Raw genomic sequence first — 23,790 nt, 5'->3', positions numbered from 1 at the left:
TGTATTTTTCTTCTCTACACTGGTGCATGCATTTTATAAATGCTTTTATATATGCACTGAAAAGAAAAAAGAAGAAAAATCCTGTGTGCTCAGTTTAGGAATATCCCCTAACACCTATTAATATGATACCCCTTATATCTGTCCTAGTGCTGTTGCTTTGTGTCAGCCTCTGGATTCTTGTTCAAAGGTGACAGGTGCAGTGATGAGATCATTAAAATACAGCAGCTGTAGGAGGAAGTGTGGGAGAAAATTCAGGAAAGCCCACTGGTTGGGTAATTCGAAGCTAAATCTGTGACCAGATCTGGGCACCATTTTTCAGATGTAAAGTATTAAGTCATGGCTGTTTGTTTTTTCACACTTTGCAACATCCAAGCCCCACCCCGCCCCTTGCTAAAGATGTGAACGTGGTGGCATATGTGTCTCTCCCATCAGGACAGAAGCAAAAGCCAAGAGGTGATCTCTTGGCCTCATCTTTGGCTGTCAGGACACCTGCATTGTAAACCTGGTTTCAGGGCATTAAATGTGAGGGTACACAGGCTCAGGGCCAGTAAAGTCATTTGTGCAGTGCTGCTGTTCATTAGTGATGGCAGCACAGTAGGATTCAGGTAGGAGTAGGCGGCTAGAGTTCTCCAGATTGCAGGACAATGGTTTCGTGTTCTGCTTTTAACTTGTTTTGCTTCCTCCCTGTCTTTAGTTATTCCATCCAAAGAGCTCTTTAAAAAATTGTTTTAATTATAGTTGATTTACAATATTGTGTTGGTTTCAGGTGTACAGCAAGGTGATTCAGTTATACATACACAAATATCCACTCTTTCAGATTCATTTCCCATTGTTGTTGTTCAGTCACTAAGTTGTGTTCCACTTTTTTTTTTTTTTTTTGTGTTCCACTTTTTGAGACTCCATGGACTACAGCACACCAGGCTCCTCTATCCTTCACTATTTGCGGGAATTTGCTCAAATTCATGTCCATTGAGTCAGTGATAGTATTCAACCATCTCATCCTCTGCTGCCCCCTTCTCCTCCTGCCCTCAATCTTTCCAGGTATCAGGGTCTTTTCCAATGTATCAGCTTTTTGCATCAGGTGGCCAAAGTACTGGAGCTTCAGCATCAGTCCTTCCAGTGAATATTTGAGGTTGATTTCCTGTATGATTGACTGGTTTGATTTCTTTGCAGTCCAAGGGACACTCAAGAGTCTTCTCCAACACCAGAATCAGAAAGCATCAATTTGTCAATGCTCAGGCTTCCCCAGTGGTTCAGACAATAAAGAATCTGTGTGCAATGCAGGAAACCCAGGTTTGATCCCTGGGTTGGGAAGATCCCCTGGAGAAGGGAATAGCTACCCAATCCAGTATTCTTGCCTGGGGAAGACTATAGACGGAGGACAGAATTCCGCGGGCAGCCTTCTTTATGGTCCAAGTCTCACATCCGTACACAACTACTGGAAAACCCGTAGCTGTATTTCCTTTGTAGCTTATTAAAGAACATTGAATATAGTTCCCTGTGCTATACAGTAGGTCCTGGTTCATTATCTGTTTTTCAGTGAGCTCCTGAGACCTTGAGAATAAGCTGCTTTTCCAAGAGTCAGAGTCAACTGAGGCTGCTTGTTTTCAAGATCTTGACTGATGGTTAGGTAACTGGAAGAGTGTCTGGTTGGCTTTGGTCAGTATCGTCCCGTATGTGTTTGCTGATGTCGACTAAGGTGTGACCGGCACCTGAAGGACTTGCCACATTTGTGGCAACCGTAGGGCTTTTCCCCAGTATGAATCCTCTTATGTTGACAGAGCGAGGAGGAAGTGCTGAAGGCCTTCCCACACGCATCGCATCTGAAGGGCTTCGCTCCACTGTGAGTCCTGTCATGCGTCACCAGGGAGGAGTGATTGTTGAAGGTTTTCCGGCACACCTGACATTCATAGGGTCTCTCTCCCGTATGACTCCGCCTGTGGACGATGAAATGGGACCTGCAGGTGAAGGCCCGGCCGCATTCCTGACACGTGTAGGGCTTCTCACCCGTGTGGGTCCTCTGGTGCTGAGTGAGCTGCACGAGGCGGCAGAAGGCCTTTGGGCAGTCCTCACACTGGTAGGGCTTCTCTCCGGTGTGAGTCCGCTGGTGCTCCGTCAGGGAAGAGAAGCGGATGAAGGACTTGGCGCACTTGCTGCACCTGTAGGGCTTGTCTTCAGAGTGGATCTTCTGGTGTCTGAGGAGCTGGGCGCTCTGTGTGAAGGCCCTGCCACAGGCCTTGCACTTGAAGGGCTTTTCTCCGCTGTGGATTCTCTGGTGGTCCGCGAGGGCGGAGGGGCGGCTAAAGGCCTTCCCACACTCGCTGCAGCCATGGAACCTCTCTCCGGTGTGGACGATCTGGTGCTGGGTGAGGTGTGTCACCTGGCTGAAGGCCCGTGTGCACTGCCCGCAGGTGTAGGGCTTCTCGCCCGTGTGGGTGCGCTGGTGTTGGGCGAGGTGGGCCTTCTGGTTGAAGGCTTTGCTGCACTTGCTGCACTGATAGGGTCTCTCTCCTGTGTGGATCCTCTGATGCTGGATGAGAGTTGATCGACGACGGAAGGATTTCCCGCACTCGAAGCACTGGCAGTGTTTCTCTTCCTTCTTCATCTTCTGATGGATGATGAGGTGTGCCCTGCTGCTGGAGGCTTTTCCATATTCTCTACCCGTGCTGCTCGTTTTCTTCATCACTCGTTCATGATGGTATGTTTCTCCGTTTATCCTCTTCCTTAAAGACAATTCCTTGCTCTTCTGTGTTGATTCACTCTCTGAAAACGAACGTATAAACACATTAATATAAATAAATGTACGTATCCCCACAGCTAAGAATCTATCCTTAGAAAAAGGTTCTAGTATTGAAGGATATATGTACAAGGACATTTATTGTCATACTCTACTAACAGAAAAAGCTAGAAACAAATACCTGTTTATTCTTATTTTTAAACATTTTTTTTATTGTGGAAAAATACACAAAACATAAAATTTACCATTTTAACCAATTTTAAGGGTGCAATTCAGTGGCATTAAATACATGCCAATGTTGTACAACCATCAGCACCATATATTATCCTTATTTGAAATGCATTTTAAGTCTTAAAAAAATTGAAGTGTAGTTGATTAATAAATATCCATTTAAATATTAAATTATTTAATTTAATCTCTCATGAATGGAATTAGTGCCCTTCTAAAAGGGACCCCTTCCACCACATGAGGGCACAGTGAGAAGATGGTCATCTGTGAACCAGGAAATGGCCCTGCCAGACACTGAACTGCAGGCACCTTCATCTCCAGAACTGTGAGACATAAAGATCTGTTGTTTAAGCCACCGGGTCTGTGGTGTTTCTGTTACAGCAGCTCAGACAAAGACAGACATCAAGGGCTGACATGGCCCAGACCGCCCACAAGAGCTGGGTACTGTCCACCCACCAGTTCTCAGCTGGGGCATTCCCAGCGGCAGTCTCCCACGAGAGCAAGAGGCGCACCCAGGACTTGGCTTGAAAAGGTCTAGACGCTACAGGTGAGCCGCACACACAAGTGGCCAGACCCCTGCACCAACCCCACAGACGCGTTTATCTCTGGCCACTCTGGTGTGTGTGCAGTAACCACTGTGTTTGAAATGATCCAATCTTGGTTCCTACTTTGCCAAGGTATCTAAGAACATCTCTTTTTTAAAACTGGGGCATAGTTGATTTACAATATTGTGTTAGTTTCAGGGGTACAGCCAAGTGACTGGATAGTACATACATATTATACATCTGGGTTTTTTAAGTTTCGTTTTATATCCGTGACAGGTTATTATAAGATATTGAATACATATAATCCCCTGTGCTATGCAGTAAATCCTGGTGTATCTATTTTATACATAGTCGTTTGTGTCTGTGATTTCCATACTCCTCATTTATCCCTGCCCCCACCTTCCCCTTTGGTAACCATATGTTTGTTTATTTCTGCTAGCCCATTTCTGTTTTGTAAATAAGTTCTTTGTATCATTTTTTTTTTTAGATTCCACATATAAGTGATATCATACAATACCTGTCTTTGTCTGATTTACTTCACTTAGCATGATCATCATCTTAGTGTGATACTCTCAGCCATCCATGTTGCTGCAAATGGCATTGTTTCATTCTTTTTATGCATGAGTAATATTCTACTGTAAATGTGTACCACATCTTTATCCATCTGTCCATGGACATTAAGGTTGTTTCTACGTCTTCAATATTGTAAACAGTGCTGCAGTGATTCAAATTAGAAATCTCTCCAGCTATATGCCCAAGAACAGGATCACTGGATGATACAGGAACTTTATTTTTAGTTTTTTAAGGAATTTCTATACTGTTCTCCATAGTGGCTGTATCAAGTTTACATTCCCACCAACAGTGTAGGCGGGTTCCCTTTTCTCCACACTCTCTCCAGCATTTGTTTTGTAGACTTTTTGATGATGGTCATTCTAACCAGTGTGAAGTAATACGTCATTGTAGTTTTGACGTATATTTCTCTAATAATTAGCAATGTTGAGCAGCTTTTCATGTGCCTGTTCTAAGAACATCTCTTGTTAAATAGTAAATTCCTTGATGGGTTCTAGTCTCTTACAAAATGCCCTTTCTTGGCCAGAACTAGCGATTGAATATGTTTGTTAATGGGACAGTTCTTGGATGGATATATTTATTCAATTTATGTTAAATAGTAAATTCCTCGATGGGTTCTAGTCTCTTACAAAATGCCCTTTCTTGGCCAGAACTAGAGATTGAATATGTTTGTTAATGGAACAGTTCTTGGATGGATATATTTATTCAACTTATCAGAGGTGAGAGAGAGAATTTTTTGGATACTTAAAGAAAACACAAGCTTTGAGATATCTTTCTGAGGAAACAGTCTTATGAAATGAATGAAGGCTAAAGTGGTGAAAAACAATCCAGAGAGTAAAGGTGGAGAGCTGATCACAAACTCACATTTGGAGTCAATTATTTAAGAAGGCGGGTGAGTAGAAGAGTGGATGAGGATGTGAGGTGGATCCACTGGGGCCTCAGACCAGAGGCCCTCTGAAGGAAGATGCCCAACCCCTTAAACTGCGGTCATCTCAGAAGGCAGCTGGCCTTTTGCACATACATCTTTCCCTCAGCTTGGTCCCAGACTCACCTGCTCCTGGAGCTCCTGCATCCTCCTCCCTCATCACCCAGGGCTGTGGGCCTCGCTCCAGAAGGAAGGCTATGTTGGGCTCTGCAACAGATATGCCTTTGGAAAGAGAAAGAAATGGCAGTTGGTCATGCCGTTATTACCCAAGAATTCATCTCCTACCACAGAATCAGGATCAAAGCCCTTATAAGAATGGCCAGAAAAAAAAAAGAATGGCCAGATGAAATCTGAAGGTTTTTGGAAGGACAGTAAAGAGGAACTTGTCCATTTCTAACTATGCTCTTTATGGGACACGGAACAAAAAGTAAAGGTCACTGTAGGTCCCCAGAGATTTCCAACAGGAGGAGGAAGATGTAGCGGCAGGCAGATGTGAACTAAGGGCTGGGTGCACTTACCCAGCCAGACCAGGTTCTGGTAAGTCTCCAACATCACAGCTGTGTACAGTTCTCTCTGAGCGGGGTCCAGGAATCCCCACTCCTCTTGGGAGAAGTCGATGGCCACATCTTGGAATGTCAGTGATTGCTGAAAGGGCAAACACTTTCTTACCCACAAGGCCCGAGGGAGAGGGAAGTCTTGGCTGAAACATAGCAGGTAGTGCACAGGCATTGTGGTGTGTACTGGAGGATCCAGGGTTTGTTGTTTTGTTTTGTTTTTGCCAAATACAGATACATATTATAGATAGTGAAAAACAACTCTTTGGGTAAGAAAAATTATCCTGTATTATCAACCAAAATGTTAAAACTGGTCGTGGACCCTGTTTGAGGAAAGCATTCCAGTAACTTATTTGGAAAACAAGGATTTTTGAGGAAAGCATGAACCACTGTGCCTCTACACTGAGTTTGTAGCCTGTGGTTCTAATCAACAGATCCTGGCCTCCAGCTGTAACATCCAACAGGATCTCCAGTCTCTAGCCAGCAGTGCTCATGTCAGACTGGCCCCCACATCCTTACTGGTAGGAAACAATTCTTTAATCTACTGTTTCTCCTGCCAAATAGGGATTTTGTACAAGTTGGCGGTGTTTGTGGACTGACAAACACTCCTGAGTCTGTCTAAAGTCTGAAGACAAGGGAGGACTGTCAGCAACCCAGGACCTCAGTTCAATCCTGAATGGGTTTTTCCTCCAACTGCAGCCCAAAGCTTTACATGTCTTCCTGTCCCTACAGAGTTCACTAAATGTGTAAATATATGTAGACGGAACTTTACCACCTTCTAGATTCTCTAATTATTTAATACATTCTATAATGTCTAATACATCACATTCTTAAAGTCATTTGTCCATTTTTTTCCATTTGTCCATTTATCTTAACATTTAAAAAAAATCTGAATATAAGGTCAGCATATACTTATGCTCAGTATTTAATGGTGAAATTTACATGGAAGTACAATGAAATGTGAAAACTGTATACTTAAAAAAAATGGATTATAGATTTCTCTTTAAGTACATTTGAACTGAAGTACATTTCATAATTTACTAGAATCCTGGAAAACATATTTGTTTAAATTATGTGTTTGTGTGAAATGGAAACTGTTCTCCAACTAGCAAGGAAAAGAAAATCTCACTTCTTTTAAAATTTGTCCTTGGATGTGGGATTAAAGTTCAGGGCACTTGATACAGCAGTATTTATGAGGACTTCTGTTTTCCTAGATGACTTTGTTCTCTAGGGTTAGGGTTAATCTTTATTCTTTAGGGTCTCATTGTAAGAAAAAACAAACCATAACTCACCTGTGATGTGCCTTCCAGAGGCCCAGTGGCCGTGCTCCCCTTCATGAGGCCTCTCTTGAAGAACAGAGTCCTGTGAATGTGGAGCTGAGGAGATGGAAGGAACTATCCAAAAAAAAAAAAGCATCAAATTTGTGTCATTCTCTCCCCTCTCCCCCCCCCGTAAAATATCAAAGCAGACCGGTGCCCAGTCACAACACCTTTTTGGAGATTTACCGGTTCTCCAAGTTGTGAGAGATTCTAGTGCGATGTCTCCACATCTGTTCCTCAAAATGGTCACTGATGAAAATGACTAACCACAGTTAGTGTGCTGAGGGCTTTACGTGTATCTCCTTCACTCTCCGTCATGGCCGAGGCAGCCATTCCCGTCTAAATGTCTCTCCCTGAAAGTGCGCGAGTGGGAAAACTGGTCAAATTAGAAAAAGGCCAATAGATGGGTTCCCAGTATCTTGATTTCTTAAAATGAAAGTATACTTGACTTACAACATTGTGTTAATTTCAAGCGTTCAACACTGACTCAGTTTTAGTTTTATATATTCGTTTTCTTCAGGTTTCCCCCCTTATTGTTGTTTAGTTAGTATAAAAATTTAAAGGAATAGTCACACAGCCTTTCTAGAGCTCAGAAGAGTCCTCAACAAACAGCCACAGAAACCGTGAGCCAAATCCCATAACCACACGGAGAACAGCCGTGCAGGGGCACAGGACGCCGGACAAACCGACGCGGACACCCAGGTACACACAGCCCCGCGACCACTCCCGCCCCCTCCGAGGACGCCCCACCGACTCACCCACGGCGCTTCCGCCCTCCAGAAATCGGCCGCGACTCTGCGCGCCTGCGCAGCCTTCCCCGTTCCGGCCCCCTTGGGCTCGAAACCACGACCCCACGGGCGACCGCGCACCAGCGCGTCCGTTCCTCTCGGGTACCTGGCCCCGCCTCCATGGGCGTCAGTACGCACGCGCGCTCCGTTTCCAAAGCGCCTCCCCGTCCCATCCCCGAGCCCAGCCTTGAGAAGGGGAGGGCACCCCCTGCCGGGTAAAAGCAGTCCAGCGCGTTGACGCACCCAGACACGCCCGGTCCTGCACGCGGCCGTCGCTACCAAAATCCCACCCGGTAGCGGGCCAGGAGCCCACTGCGTTCTCGTCTCCCGGACCACGTTGGTGAGACCGCGCACGCGCACACTGGGCTGCGCGAACTCCCGGGAGCCCCGCAGCGCGCGGGCGTTGTTTTGAGGCGGGCACTTCCGATCGCGCAGGCATCTGGGGGACCTGGTTCGCGTCGCGGATGTTTCTGAGATCTCGGGCCGTTTTCCTCTTGCCGCACGGGCTAGTGGTGCGTTCTCAGGTTAGGGTTCCATGTTGGCAGGGGGGGCGGCGGCCGCTGTTCGCAACCGCTCGGGGGAGGGTGGCCCGGGCACTCGGCGCTGTGCGGGCCGGGCGTCTGGGTCTGGCTTGGGCTGCCGCCCGGATGGGCGAGTACGGTGTAGTGCGGGCGTTATCAATATATTGGTGTTTATGAAAGAAACTCGAGTGTGTGTGTGTACACACATGCGTACGGGCTTGTATTATTAAAGTTGTATTACTTGTATTTTTGCTGTTCCGTCGCTAAGTCTTGTCCGACTCTTTGCGACCCCGTGGACTGCAAGCACTCCAGGCTCCCCTGTCCTAAACAATCTCCCGGAGTTTGCTCAGATTTATGTCCATTGAGTCGGCGATGCCATCCGACCATTTCATCCCCTGTTGCCCCCTTCTCCTCCTGCCTTCAATCTTTCCCAGCATCAGGATCTTGTTCAGTGAGTCAGCTGTAACTAATTCCATCCCTGAATAGGCGATTGAGGCATTGGGAAAAGCCGCGTTATATGCACTGCTCACTAAACAAAGTTGTATTTATTCATGTTGCCCACCCGGCACTGCTGCTTTGGGGATGGGATATTAGCTCTCCAACCAGGGATTGAACCCGTGCCTTCCATAGTGAAAGCCAGGAGTCCTAACCACTGGACCGCCAGGAAATTCCCACAAAGTTGTGTTTTGACAGTGAGATCTTTCCTGGCGTTTCTTCTGGCACATAGTCGAATATGGGTGGCGTTAGGTTCAAGATTATCGTCTATTTAAGTATACTTTCTCCTCAGCTCTGCATTCATGGTGTTATGGGACAGGGAAGTGTCCCATTCTCGGACCGTCAGGAATTCTTAGGCTTGAGTGCCAAGTGAGGGTCCTTGGCTTCCTGCAGGAAAGAATTCAGAGCGAGCCAAAGACAAGCGAAAGCTTATAAGGATAAGGACGTTTACTAGGGCACTAGCAAAAGATGAAGTGTAGGATTGTGGGATGCAGTTTTGAGTTTTAATAGCTTAAGCAAGAGACAGGCTTCATCTGTGGAAATACCTCATCAGTTTTCTTTAAATGAGGAGCAAAACACTAATCTCCAAAGAAGATTGGTGAGCAGGCTCTTTCCTGGAGGAGAGCTGTATGCAAGGTGGTTTCACGGGTCCGAATTTCTATGTGGTGCAAACAGATTTGATTCTTTCACCTCTGAATATTGATAGCAAGTCATTTTTATTTTGCATAACAGACTTTTTTCTTCTCAAAGAGAAAACTGTTTTCTTTTTTTTAGGGAAAGAAGCAGTATTTTCTCTACATGTGCTATTAAGATGACTCATATTATTCATGAAGTTGCTAAAGTATATATAAAAAGTATAAAATATTTCAAGTCTTATACAGATATATATACATACATGCATTCATACACACATACACCATACATAAACATTTTTTAACCATTTTATTGTTTCTTTTCTGTGTTTTATTTTAACCACATGAAATATTTATGCCTAAGGCTCTTTTGACCACAGCACTTTATTCCATTCATTCTATGCTACTCGTACTCTCTTGATATTCTTGCATGTTATCATTGTAATTGAAATACAACTTACAAATAATAAAATACAGATTATTAACTATGCAGTTTTGCTGTTGATTATAGCCCAATCAGTTCAGTTCAGTCCCTCAGGCGTGTCCGACTCTTTGTGGCCCCATGAATCGCAGCACGCCAAGCCTCCCTGTCCATCACCAACTCCCGGAGTTCACTCAGACTCACGTCCATCGAGTCGGTGATGCCATCCAACCATCTCATCCTCTGTCGTCCCCTTCTCCTCCTGCCCCCAATCCCTCCCAGCATCAGAGTCTTTTCCAATGAGTCAGCTCTTCGAATGAGGTGGCCAAAGTACTGGAGTTTCAGCTTCAGCATCAGTCCAGTAAGCACCGCTGAAATCACGATGGACTCCTGCCCCTCCTGAAACCCCCTTCAACCAGGTTTCCTGCCCTCACTCTCAGAGGAAACTGCCTTGTCTTTGCGACAGGAGATCTGTTTTGCCTGCTTTTTAAGTTTTTCTTTCATCTGACTTCATATAAATGGAACCAAGCAGTGCATAAATTTTTGTGTGTCCAGCTTCAGTCATTCAACATGTTTTTTGAGACTCACCGATGATGTCTATTAGTAATTTATTTTCTACTGAGTAGTGTTCTGTTGTGTTAATATAGTACAATCAGTTTATCCATGTTCTTCTTGATAACATTTGGGATATTTCTGGATTTGGAGGCTATTATGAATAAAACTATGAACACTTTTAAACATGTGTATTTGTAATACTTTAGAAGAGATAATCGGAGAAGGCAATGGCACCCCACTCCAGTACTCTTGCCTGGAGAATCCCATGGACGGAGGAGCCTGGTGGGCTGCAGTCCATGGGGTCGCTAGGAGTTGGACACGACTGAGTGACTTCACTTTGACTTTTCACTTTCATGAACTGGAGAAGGAAATGGCAACCCACTCCAGTATTCTTGCCTGGAGAATCCCAGGGACCGAAGAGCCTAGTAGGCTGCCGTCTATGGGGTTGCACAGAGTCGGACAGGACTGAAGCGACTTAGCAGTAGCAGCAGCAAAAGAGATAATAGTTATGAAAAAATACTGGGGTTTAAAGAGTATCATGAAAAGTCATTCATTGAAACAGTACAGTTTATCTAATCTATGGTGAGATGTTTTCTGCTAGACAACATTAAGACTCAGTGCCTCTGGATTTTATCGGAGGCTAGTTGCAAGGTACCTTCTGCCTAGTATATGTGGTGGTGGTGGTGGCGGCTTCGTCGCGAAGTCGTGTCCGACTCTTATGACCCCAGGGACTGTAGCCTGCCAGGCTCCTTTGTCTCTGAGATTTCCCAAACAGGAACACTGGAGTTGCCATGTCCTTCTCCAGCGGATCTTCCTGACCCAGGGATGGAACCCATGTCTCTTCCATCTCCCGCATTGTAGGGCAGATTCTTTACCACTGAGCCACCAGGGAAGCCCCAACCTGGTATATGCCATATACTATATGCTTTTTAAATTTAAACTCACAATTAGCATGTAGAAACATGCCTGGCTTTCATAGGAACTTCAGTGGTTAGGACTCTGAGCTGTCACTGCTGAGGGCCTTGGTTTAATCACTCATCAGGGAACTAAGATCCCAGAGGTGTGGTAAAACAAAAAAACTTACGCGAATACCCTGTAAAATCTGTCCTCTGCTAGCATTTGGTCAACTCTGGAAACTTTAGTTTTTCCTTTTTAGGGAGTGAAGTTCATTTAAAATTTGAAATTTTTATCAAAAATGTGAAGCGTTGAACCTTATTTTGAATGCCTTTTATGTGTGTTAATACATCCTCATTTTTAGTACTGTAGAATGCTTTTACAGAATTTTTAAGTGCTTATATTCTCTTTGAAAGAAAAGGCTTCAAGGTTAATAAAACCTCAGTTTAAATTTCAGTGAACTGTTCCTTCTGTGTATTGATTGGTAAGTTATGTTCATTTTCTAGCTTCTCAATAGGCCTCTGGTTCACTTATAGTTTTCTTGTCTATGCTGCTGGTAAGTCACTTCAGTCGTGTCCGACTCTGTGCGACCCTGTAGACGGAAGCCCATCAGGCTCCCCCGTCCCTGAGATTCTCCAGGCAAGAACACTGGAGTGGGTTGCCATTTCCTCCTCCAATGCATGAAAGTGAAAAGTGAAAGTGAAGTCACTCAGTCGTGTCTGACTCCTAGCGACCCCATGGACTGCAGCCCACCAGGCTCCTCTGCCCATGGGATTTTCCAGGCAAGAGTACTGAAGTGGGGTGCCATTGCCTTCTCCATTTCTTGTCTATAAACGCATTTAAAGTAGTAACTTTTTGAGTACGTTTATGGCCACACTCCACGGGTTTTGTTTTATACCGCTCTCATTCACTTCATTGTGCTCTGTTGTTTCACTGAAGGAGAAAATACTAGGTAGTAAGTAACATAAATATTATTTTGTGAATGTCTAATTTATTATATTCTTATCTGAGCCACAGCCCTGTATGATTTGTTTGAAACTTCTCCATACTTTCCTCAACTTGATAAATGTTTAACTGTTGTTTAAAATGCCTAGTGTTTTATTTAATGTGCATTTTCTGATGCATAATAAATGACTAATGGGGATTTTAAATGTACAATATGTTCTTCAAATATGAATTTTCTGATTAAAAGAGACTTATGACTGAAGAACTTCCCACACACCTAACATTCACAGGATTATTTTCTCTTATGCTTTCTTTTATTTAAGTTAGGATTAGCTTAGACTGACTTCCCTGGTGGCTCAGACAGTAAAGCGTCTGCCTACAATGTGGGAGACCTGGTTTCAATCCCTGGGTGGGGAAGATCCCCTGGAGAAGGAAATGGCAACCCACTCCAGTATTCTTGCCTGGAGAATCCCATAGACAGAGGAGCCTGGTAGTCCATGGGGTTGCAAAGAGTCGGACACAACTGAGCGACTTCACTTTCACTTTCAAAGGGTTTCCAAGATTTCTCCACTTCTTTGGTTGGTTGCTGCTGCTGCTGCTAAGTCACTTCAGTCGTGTCCAACTCTGTGTGACCCCATAGACGGCAACCCACCAGGCTCCCTCGTCCCTGGGATTCTCCAGGCAAGAACACTGGAGTGGGTTGCCATTTCCTTCTCCAGTGCATGAAAGTGAAAAGTGAAAGTGAAGTCACTCAGTCCTGTCTGACCCTTAGCAACCCCATGGACTGCAGCCTACCAGGCTCCTCGATCCATGGGATTTTCCAGGCAAGAGTACTGGAGTGGGGTGCCATTGCCTTCTCCGTCTTTGGTTGCTAACCAGCGTGAATTTTCCAGTTGCTAATGATTGATAGGTAGTGTCCAGAAGCTCTTCTACACCATCATATTAATAGGGTCTTTAATGATGAATGTGATGGTGATGAATCTGCTGATAAATCTAACATGAGTTGAACCAAAAAGCATTTCCACATTTGACAAGATTAAGAATGAGACAGAAGTCTTTTCTTCTCTTATTTATAGGGATTTTCTATGGCATAAGTTCTTTAAAGTTGGGAAGATGAGTGCCCGAAGTCCTTCCCACATTTCTTTCATTTACTGGGAATGAATTTTGTGTTGAGTAAGCTGTGAGCACTGACTAATGGCTTTCCCACATCCCTTGCATTCTATGGATGTGGCTTCTCACCAGTGTGAATTATCTGACGTAGTTTAAGCTGTGAGCCCTGCCTAAAGGCCTTCCCACATTCATTACATTTTTAGGGTTTCTCACCAGTTTGGATCCTCTGATGTTGAGGAAGATGTGAACGATGGCCAAAGGCCTTTCCATATTCATTACATTTATATGACTTCCCACCACTGTGGATTCTTTGGTGTTCATTAAGTTGTGTGGTACCACTAAAGGCCTTTCCACATGCCTTACAGACGTGGGGCTTTTTTCCAGTATGATTTATGTTTAATAATATGTTTAATAATATGTTTAATAATCAACGATAAGTAACTAAAAGCTTTTCCATATTCAGTACATTGATAGTGTTTTTCACCAATGAGTTCTATGACGGACACCGAGTTGTGAGAGCCGAACAGAGGATTTCCCACATCCTCAGATTCATAGCGTTTCCCACCAGTATGAATTCTCTGATGTCTTGTAAAGAGTGAAACAGAACCAAAGGCCTCTCCACATTTTTCACATTCATTGGATCTTTCCCCACTGAGTTCTCTGATGAGGAGTATTGGGACTGTGATGGAAAGCCTTCCCACACTGCTGACATTGATAAGATTTCTCACCAGTATGAATTTTCTGATGACTAAGAAGAGATTTTTTCTGCCCTGACCTGTTCTACATTCATTACACACGTAGGGTCTACTTCCAGGTGGAACTTTATGAAGCAGGTTACGGGATGTTTGCTGTCTCAAAGTGTGTGTTTCTTCATGGGTGGTTATGACTTGACTGGAACTTTCTTTCTGATTTCTGTGATATATCTCAAATGTGCCTTTACATTCCCAGTCATCTTGGAAACTGGAATTCTCAGGATCTTTGTAAAATTTTCTGTTTTCTCCCACTTGGACACCTGATCTGAAAGATAATGAAAAAGCAGAGATGCTTGTTTTAGTCCAAGTCAGTTAGAGCTTCTTTAGTAGAAATAGTTTGAAACTGAAAATAATGCTTATGAAGACAGCACGCTCCCAAACAGGAATCCAGGAATTCCTGTTCTCCAAAACCCCCAGAGTACCTGCTTCAGCAGGAAGGGTCCAGCCAATCAGCGATTCATATCTAATATGAATATGAATTTCATCAATATGAAATATTGATGGGGACAGCAGGTGGGCTCCTCTCAAAAGGCGGTGGTGGTGACGGTGCGCCGGCCTCGCCTCTGGAATTCGGTATCCAAGCACTTCTGGCAGCAGCGCTGGTGGTTTCCTCGTCTTAGTGTCTGAGCCCGGATCACGGCCGAGGCAGTGCGTGCTTGGAGGCGCGTCTCTGCCTTAATGTGGCTGAGGAGGCACCACTTCGGGCGACTTGCTGTTGCCACATTAGAGGAGGCATTTCTGGAGACCTGCCTTAGAGCCAGCTCCCGTAACCCTTCTAACAGTTTTATAAGCACCCATTTCCCATATTTTGAATCTTTAAATATAATCTTAATACTGACCTTAAGATATTGGCGGGGGGGGGGGGGTGGACAGGATTTCAGGAGAAGATAAACCAGGTTATTAGGAGCAACCCTTCCACTAAAAGTGTGTTTTAAAAATAAAACTTACACCAAAAAAATCTTTGTCAAAGGTTTGGGGAAAAAAAAATAACTCAGAATTAACAGGCAAAAGTCTACAGAAACTTGAGCTCCAAGGCTCAAAGAGTACTGAAGCTGGTTTGCCCTGAGTACCAGCCCTAATTTTGTTCAGATGATCTCCTGTGTATATGTTGTGTGTCTTTTTTGCCCAAACACGTCACCTGGTGTCTTGGTGCATGTGGGCTGCTAGAACAAAATATTAATGCCACAGACTGGGTTGCTTATGAACAACAAATTTCTCACAGTTCTGGAAGCTGGGAAGAATTCTGAGATCAAGGTGCTGACACTCAGCGACCAGGAAATAAATTCTTACATTGAGCCACCATATTTTGGAGTCTGATAACAGCAGCTTAGCTTAAGCCCTGAGACAAAGTCAGTCAAAAATCATATGTGAAAGAAGCCTCATTTTCTCTGTAAACCTTTTGAGAAAAAAGTTTAGAAGGAAAAACTGGAAGCCAACCAGGTGAGCTTCCCCCGTCCCCCACAATGGCTCACCTCTTAGGCCGCTGTCTCTTCACCACCAACAGTTACTCCCTTTTTTGCAACAATTGATCACACTTGACTTAGAATTGCTAAACTTTCCATGTGAAAAATAAATGGAACCTAGTCGTGCAATTGCTATCCAAATGCCTAGTCCCTTGAGGGGACGTTGACAGAGGAGGGTAACGAGCGTGGCTAGACAAACCGGGAAGGTGATGTTTCAGAAGTAACTCAGACCTGCTTCCAGCTTTACCAGGCTCAAACTGTTGCTTCTGAAATCCAGTCAAACTCTTTAGCGGTTCCCTGCAAAGTCAAGTTGGTGGAATCATGATGCTTAGATGATAGGTAATGAATTCTGAGAGTAAGCTCTTAACCAACATTTGTCCTCCAATTTGTGCACATCCCTCCCGGTGGATACGTGTGGGAGGAGAAGGAGGGAATTAGCCACCGATACCTACTCGGCTCCAATGGACTTGATGGCTGCATCTTTGGGGCTGTCCTGGTATGGAAAAACTACCGTGTTTAGACTTTGAGAGCTGAGTGACCACATGACCATGAGGGGAAGGGTAAATCTGCTTCATAAAGGGAAAGGGCACTATAAAAAGTTGCTCAGGGTTGAGTTAAATTATGTAAACTGCTTATCATGTTACAGGGCCATATATATAGAACATACGCTATTACGGTACAGCGCTACGCACATCCTCAACTTACTACGGGGTACAGCCTGATAAACCCATTGTAAGTTAAAAATATTTCGTCGAGAAGCATTTAATAATACACTTAACCTACTGAACGTCACAGCTTAGCTTCAGCTACCTTAAATGTGCGCAGACCACTTGCATTAGCCTACAGTTGAGCACAGCCATCTAACACAAAGCCTACTTTATACTAAAGAATATCTCGTGTAATTTACTGACTCCTGTATTGAAAGTGAAAATCAGAATGGTTCTAAGTGTATCTGTTGCTTACCTTTCTGATATCCTGGCTGTCTGAGATAACTTGCTGGAGCTGGAGCTTCTTGCTGTTGCCCAGCATCATAAGAGCCTCATACAGCATATTGCTAACTCAGAAAAGGGTCAAAATTAAAAACTCAAAGTACAGTTACTACTGAATGAATATCACGTTCAGTTCAGTCGCTCAGTCAAGTCTGACTCTTTACAACACCATGTACTGCAGCACACCAGGCCTCCCTGTCCATCACCAGCTCCCAGAGCTTGCTCAAACTCATGTCCATCGAGTTGGTGATGCCATCCAACCATCTCATCCTCCATTGTCCCCTTTTCTTCCTGCCTTCAACCTTTCCCAGCATCAGAGTCTTTGGGTTTGCATCAGGTGGCCAAAGTACTGGAGTTTCAGCTTCAGCATCAGTCCTGCCAATGAATATTCAGGACTGATTTCCTTTAGGATGGACTGGTTGGATCTCCTTGCAGTCCAAGGGACTCTCAAGAGTCTTCTCCAACACCACAGTTCAAAAGCGTCAATACTAAGGCGCTCAGCTTTCTTTATAGTCAAGCTCTCACATCTATACATAACTACTGGAAAAACCATAGCTTTGACTCGATGGACCTTTGTTGGCAAAGTAATGTCTGCTTTTTAATATGCTGTCTAGGTTGGAAAAAGTTGGCTTAAAGCTCAACATTCAGAAAACTAAGATCATGGCATCTGGTCCCATCACTTCATGGGAAATAGATGGGGAAACAGTGTCAGACTTTATTTTTTTGGGCTCCAGAATCACTGCAGATGGTGATTGCAGCCATGAAATTAAAAGACACTTGCTCCTTGGAAGGAAAGTTATGACCAACCTAGATAGCATATTGAAAAGCAGAGATATTACTTTGCCAACAAAGGTCCATCTAGTCAAGGCTATGGTTTTTCCTGTGGTCATGTATGGATGTGAGAGTTGGACGGTGAAGAAAGCTAAGTGCTGAAGAATTGATGCTTTTGAACTGTGCTGTTGGAGAAGACTCTGGAGAGTCCCTTGGACTGAAAGGAGATCCAACCAGTCCATCCTAAAGGAGATCAGCCCTGGGTGTTCATTGGAAGGACTGATGTTGAAGCTGAAACTCCAATACTTTGGCCACCTCATGTGAAGAGTTGACTCACTGGAAAAGATCTTAATGCTGGGAAGGATTGGGGGCAGGAGGAGAAGGGGACGACAGATGAGATGGCTGGATGGCATCACCGATTCGATGGACATGGGTTTGGGTAGACTCCAGGAGTTGGTGATGGACGGGGAGGCCTGGCGTGCTGCAATTCATGGGGTCGCAAAGTGTCGGACACGACTGAGCGACTGAACTGAAGTTGGGGGCTATCTATACATACAGAGATAGAGATATCTTTGTCTACATATAGCTCTATCAGGCTATTTATCTCCATGTCAATCAGTAACAGTCTTTCTCTAAACACACAGAGACTTTCTCCTTGAACTAACTAGATAGGCTTCTCCAAGCCCTCAAGGCTCCGATCTCGGGTTCTGTTCCTAACCCATTGACTCCAGTTTTACAAGAATTCTGCTGGGTCAGTTTATCAAGACTCCCCACTCCTACCCCAATCCTTAACATCTTTTCACTCTCGACAGCCTTCAGCAAGAATCCTATTAAGTCCATTTAGCCAGATTCTCCCTCTTGTCTTCGATGATTTGTCTTTGTTAACTGCACATCTAGTGATTCCCCACCTTGCTCCTTGACTATAAATCCCCACTTGTTATATTTGGAATGGAGCCCAGTTTTGGACAAAGGCCTCTGGCCCTGTGGCAATAATTCCTGGGTAAAATTTGCCTTGAGAAACTTTAGATTCTATCCAGTTCTGGTTTTCTTTGACAATATTTTGGGGAAGACTCAGAAATCGTGGATAATCCACACAATTACAGTCTTCCTAGGGAAAACGCAAATTAAAAAAAAAAAAAGACAAAATTGCCCACAGCCATAAGTGGTTTCTGGGGTCTATGGATCCTACGTCAAGAATCTTCAAGAAGGCTGGGATCCTTTTGGGGCTGGACACAGGCCCCGCTGCCATGGTTGCTGAGAAAGGTAGTCCCGAGGAGAAGAGCTAAGACTTGCTCATCCCTCACCTCCCCCGAATGACCAAATACCCTCCCCACCACCCACAAAGAGCTCTGATCCAACCCTGGGCTGAGCAGAACGTCAACTCACACACACATAAGTAATCACTCTGAGACAAAACCAAGCGAGGGTTCCTAGTAAGTTATTCAAAAAAGTAAATACTTGCAGGCCACCTTTACCAATGATAATAAAGTAGAATTTGAAGTTGATCATTTAGAATGCTTTCAGCTGCAAGTTTACAAAATATTCAACTAAAAGTTAAGCAATAAAGATTTATTTTTCTTATATAACAAAAGCATCAAACAGTTTGAAATTGGCCCTGTAACTCCGTGTTGTTAGGGTTCTGGGTCAGCCTCTTTGAGGTCCTCTCTTTTCTGCTCTTGGTTCCAAGATGACTGCAGCAGCTCCAGGCATCAGGTTCTCAGAGAAAAATGTTTAAAAGCAAGAAATGAAAGAAGAGGAGTCTTCCTAATATATGTCTCTTCTGAATGAGGACGATCTTTCCCTGAAGACCTTGTAAGATCCCTAGAATATACTGGCCATACACTGGAATGGATGGGCCATCTTGAGCTGCAAAGGAGGCTGAAAATTGGCATCTGACATCTTCAGAGTCTAAGACAAGACACAGATGCTGCCAATAGAATGGGAATTGGGTACGGCTGCTAGGTAGGCAACCAACCTGTTCTGTGACGAGTTATAAAAGATAATCCAAACAACCTGAAAATTAAGAAACAGTCTCCTAATTTCCCTTGGATCAGAGAGAAACAAAAAATGAGATTATTGTAGGATGTGTGCGTAGTCAGCTCACATGACCCACTCTTTGTGACCCTATGGACTGTTAGCACATCAGGCTCCTCCATCTATTGGATTATCCCGACAAGAACACTGGAGCCAGTTGCTATTTCTTCTTCCAGGAGATCTTCCTGACTCGGGGATGGAACCTGAGTCTCCTGCGGCTTCTGCATTGGCAGGTGGATTCTTTTACCACTGAGCCACCTAGGAAGCCTTAGGAGAGAATGTAGGATAGCAAATTCCTGTTTCATCATTTTTCTGCCTTTGTTTCCTATTGTCTATCATCAGGGTGTTTGGTATTCTCTTTTCTGGCTTCTTAAGTAGTACATTTAATATATTTGAGTACTATCTTTCAGGTTTTCATGTTTACATGCACTTAAAGGCATAAAAAGTTCCCAAGTAGCTTCAGCCACATCCCACATTTCTTGGCATGTAAAACTCTCCTTCTCATTGTTTTCATTACCATCAATGGTAACTGCATGATTTAGTTTCTTGTCAACCCAGGAGTAATTTGGCATAAAGTTTTGTTTTCAAATTTCCAAGAAAACTCACTTTTGGCTATTGTTAAAATTATGACACTGTGGTGAGAAAATGTAACTTTGGAACGTGTTAGAGACAAAATTTTCTCCAACCTTTCTGTCTTTTGACGATCATGGTATAAAAAAGTTGCACCCATATAATTTTTCAATATGAATTTTATTACTCAGGATAAAAGAAAGCTCTGAATAAAGGAATTCTCACTTGCATGACATCCTTCAAGTCTTTCTCCAAGATCTAAAGAGTAAGTTGTGATTAGCCTAAGCTAATGGACTCTTCCCGTTATTTCCGTTCATATGATTGCTTGCTAACATAAATTCTCTGATGATTAATAAGGGGTAAGTGCTGATGGAAGGCTTCTCTACATTTATTAAGTTCACTTGTGTTTCTACATTATGCATTCTCTGATGCTGAACAGCAGCTGTATCATGACTTAAAGTCCTCCCATGTTTCTTATATTCATAGGGCTTTTCCTCAGTATGAATTACCTGATGTTGAATCAGCTGTGAGCAGTGGCTGAAGGCTTTCCCACATTCCCTGCATTCATATGGCTTCTCACCTGTATGAATTCTGTAATGTACAGTAAGATGGGAGACCCGTTTGAAAGCCCTACCACATACCTTACATTGGTAGGGTTTCTCTCCTGTGTGAATTCTCTGATGTTGCTTAAGTTGTGAGCTCACCCTAAAGGCCTTCCCACATGCCTTACATTCATAGGGTTTCTCACCGGTATGAATTCTCTGATGTCGAATAAGAGTTGAGCCTTGATTAAAGGCCTTCCCACATTCTTTACATTCGTAGAGTTTCTTGCCGGTGTGAATAGTCTGATGTTGAATCAGCTGAGAACGATGACTAAAGGTTTTCCCACACTCCTTGCATGCATAGGGTTTTTCACCAGTATGAATTCTATAATGCACTTTAAGATGTGAGATCCGATTGAAGGCCTTGCTGCACTCCTTACACTGATAGGGTTTCTCACCAGTATGAATTCGTTGATGTTCAATCAACTGTGAGCTTCGACTAAAGGCCTTTGCACAATCCTTACATTCATAAGGTTTCTCACCAGTATGAACTCGCTGATGTTGTATGAAATTTGAACCAGAATTGAAGGCCTTTCCACATTCCTTACATTCATATGGTTTCTTGCCAGAATGAATATTCTCATGTTGAATTAGTCGTGAACCATATTTAAAGGCCTTCCCACATTCCTTGCATTTATAGGGCTTCTCATTAGTCTGAATCCCTTGATGATTAATAAGGAAGTCCTCTTGCCAGAAGTCTTTTGTACATTGATTATATCCATAGGGTTTTTCTCCGGTATGAATTTTCTGATAAAAAGTAAGGGGTGCTGGCTGGTCGAAAGTGGATATTTCTTCATTCTCGATTATCATTTGACTCAGATGTCCATCTGGATTTCCCTCTTCCCTGTCAGCATGACTTCTGCATTCCCAGTCATCTTGGAAACTTGAGCACTCAAGACCGTAAGTGGTAAGGCTTTCCATTATCTCCCACGGGGGTGACTGTACTTCATAACTCTGCTGCTTTGGAGAGAATACCTTAGTATCATACCTGGACTTCAGCACTGAAAAAGAACAAAACAAGCATGTGTTTGTTTTTTCCTTTTCCAGAAAAAGGAACTTCTGTAGTAAACACTGGAAAGCTGAGACTCAAGATAATATCTGTATGCTCTTGAATGTGATTAAGAATTAGAAAATGGACAAATAGAACAGAGAAAGAGGAAAAACCATAAATTGACGTGAATGAGGTAATCAGAGAAATCATTAAGAGTAGTTCTAAAATGTTAACGTGGAGCACAATCACTGCTGAACCATGGTTTTAAAAAATGAACGTTTCTGTGAAACCCTAGAAAAGACAAACAGAAGAGTAACAGAAAACGAATCATTTGTTGCTTATGGCTAGGGGCTTTGTGTGGGAAGGAGCACACAGGACCTTTTCAGGGTGATGAAAATTGATCTTGTCTGTGGTAGTGGTCATATAAGTGTATACCTTTGTCTGTAGTCATAAAATATGCTTAAAATGCAGGCATTTATTTTCCTATAAATTGTACCTCAATAAAGTGGATTTTTAAAAACGATAAAGAGGGTTGACTAGGTATTTCTCTGGCCAGAGGAATGAGATGGTGCGTCTGCTCGACAGGGGTGTGGTGGCGCAGCAGGGCTGTTCTCACATGTCCAGTGGAAGGCACAGCTGTGGTCTTCTGCTGTGGTGCTTTCTGTCTCTGACATTTAGCTGAACCACAGCTACAGCTAATGTCAGCTGGACCAGGCTCTCCTGGACTCTCCTGTTGCCTAAAAGTGACCTGGGAAAAAGGAGAGCCTTGTTCCTTGTTTGGAAGATTAGGCCCAAATTGAATGGAGGTGGCATCTTCAAGAGCATATTCTTTGCTGGTTATTCAGACTGCAAGGAGGGGCTGAATGGTGTTGCTGAACTTGATTCATGTACCTGGTACACGATTTCTACTGCAGTGGTCTGTTTTACTGCAATCATGGAAATCAGTCCCATTCAGATACTAAAGAATTGGTTGCTACTTCATGCAGGGAACTATGGGGAAAGTAAATGGGTGCTTTTGAATGTGTTCATAAGAGGACTTTATAGGGGGCATGTCTACTTCTTATGGTAGCATATCAGAGACCACTATTCATTTGTTTTTTGTGTGACATTATTAAGCAAAAACTACTGGAATAAAAAATTATTTTGACAATACAGATGAAAAGTCTGGAAAAGAAGTATCAATTTTGTGGGAATGATGCTGCTGTTGCCTCAGAAATTTGTACCACAACCATAATGTATGCATACACATGAAGTTGTGATTATAAGACTATGTGAAAAGATCAGACACCATGTTTCATTGTTCAAGAGGGAAACTCTCTTTATGGGTCTCCGTACTGTGGTCTAAGAGCTGTGGGAAGGCAGATTCTAAACAGTGCCATTGCAATGACCACCTATGCATCCGTGGTCCATCTACTCAGTGGTCAGCAACATCTGGCTGCCATTGCATGAAGGAGGGCAACCAAAAGATTGCAGTGGGCCATGGAATATTAAAGCCAGCCTGGTGGACAGAAGAAAATGAGTTTGGGATCATGTAACTCTGCCCAAGTGGAAGTCTGGTTTTAGGAATTAAAGTGATCACACATTATTGGTGTCTTGGGCAATGTGGGAAAAAAACCAGAAGAGCTGTCTCTAAGGACATGCCATTAAAAGCACGCCTCTCTCCAAACTGCTGCATATTCTGTCAAGACAGCTGACACAGTTTAGTTCTGTTGAGTGATGGCAGTCACAGTACAGTGTTTATTCCATGAGCACTTTTGCACTCATCTAAATTAAGCCATCTCGAATCATATATTGTGAAATAACTTTACAAAGATAGTACTAATTTTCTAACTTTTAGCTTCTCTTCTCCTTGTAAAGTTGCAAAATAGCAAAAATAATAGTGAGGTCCTCTGTATTATTTTTACATTTTCCTGACAAGATCTGGCCGTTTTTAAATTTAGCATTAGTAGATGCTGTTTTTGACAACCAATGAGGTAGTGTCTAAAAATCTTATGGATAGTCTTAGCAGGTTTTGTTTTGGTTGGTTTCCTCATGTGGAACCTTCAAGGATCCCTAATGGCCAAAACAATCTTGAAAAGGAAGAACAAAGTTGGAAAACAAAGAGGCCAAAGTTGGCCTCTCTCACTTCCAATTTCAAAACATGTTAAAAAGCTACAGTGATCAAAAGTGTGGAACTGCTAAAGGAAGATATTTATCCAGTGGAACACAACAGGGACAGCAGAAATAAACTCTTATACATATGGTCAAATGATCTTTAACAAGGGTGCCGAGACCACACACTGAGGAAAAGACAAGCTCTTCAACAAATAGGGCTGAGGAAACTGGATATCCACGTGCAAAAGAAAGGAGGAGGACCCCAACCTTACATTAAATAAAACA

At 43.4% G+C, this 23,790-nt stretch overlaps 2 protein-coding genes and 1 long non-coding RNA gene across 22 annotated transcripts in view; 1 reads left to right on the top strand and 2 right to left on the bottom strand.

The window, feature by feature from the left end:
* Nucleotides 1-712: 712 nt before the first annotated feature.
* Nucleotides 713-7,785, bottom strand: LOC147354776 (uncharacterized). 5 transcript variants are annotated; one of them, XM_086354904.1, is made up of 6 exons: nt 7,637-7,785; nt 7,049-7,231; nt 6,852-6,953; nt 5,524-5,650; nt 5,132-5,227; nt 713-2,763 (listed from the first exon to the last, which is right to left on the bottom strand). In XM_086354904.1, the coding sequence occupies exons 3-6, from the start codon at nt 6,894-6,896 to the stop codon at nt 1,661-1,663; spliced, it is 1,371 nt and encodes a 456-aa protein (XP_086211030.1). In that variant the 5' UTR covers nt 6,897-6,953; nt 7,049-7,231; nt 7,637-7,785; the 3' UTR covers nt 713-1,660. The 5 variants fall into 5 exon arrangements, with proteins under 5 accessions (XP_086211030.1, XP_086211028.1, XP_086211031.1 ...); XM_086354902.1 differs by having other exon boundaries at nt 7,065-7,231; XM_086354905.1 differs by having other exon boundaries at nt 6,852-6,935; nt 7,065-7,231.
* Nucleotides 7,786-7,937: 152 nt separating this feature from the next.
* LOC147354775 (uncharacterized) lies at nt 7,938-21,938 on the top strand. 4 transcript variants are annotated; one of them, XR_015146612.1, is made up of 4 exons: nt 7,938-8,178; nt 20,010-20,083; nt 21,240-21,327; nt 21,468-21,938. It is a non-coding gene; the product is annotated as an uncharacterized LOC147354775 (long non-coding RNA). The 4 variants fall into 4 exon arrangements; XR_015146611.1 differs by having other exon boundaries at nt 8,039-8,190; XR_015146613.1 differs by lacking the exons at nt 7,938-8,178; nt 20,010-20,083 and adding an exon at nt 20,305-20,468.
* The window catches only part of ZNF582 (zinc finger protein 582), an 18,815-nt gene continuing 8,638 nt past the window's right edge, over nt 13,614-23,790 (bottom strand). For 10 of the 13 annotated variants that reach the window (XM_086354860.1, XM_086354863.1, XM_086354861.1 and 7 more), the window contains one exon: nt 19,980-21,421. In XM_086354860.1, the coding sequence (XP_086210986.1) occupies nt 20,100-21,421 (1,322 nt within the window). In that variant the 3' untranslated portion in view covers nt 19,980-20,099. Of the gene's footprint in view, nt 14,257-19,979; nt 21,422-23,790 lie in introns of those variants that run through there. The other 3 variants (XM_086354869.1, XM_086354871.1, XM_086354870.1) reach the window with 1 other exon arrangement.

The sequence above is a fragment of the Bos grunniens genome, chromosome 18 (genome assembly GCF_055505025.1).
Source record: "Bos grunniens cultivar Pamir isolate PY7600 chromosome 18, Bosgru_T2T1.0, whole genome shotgun sequence".
Lineage (NCBI taxonomy): Eukaryota > Metazoa > Chordata > Mammalia > Artiodactyla > Bovidae > Bos > Bos grunniens.
This window is presented reverse-complemented; position numbering and strand designations above follow the sequence as displayed.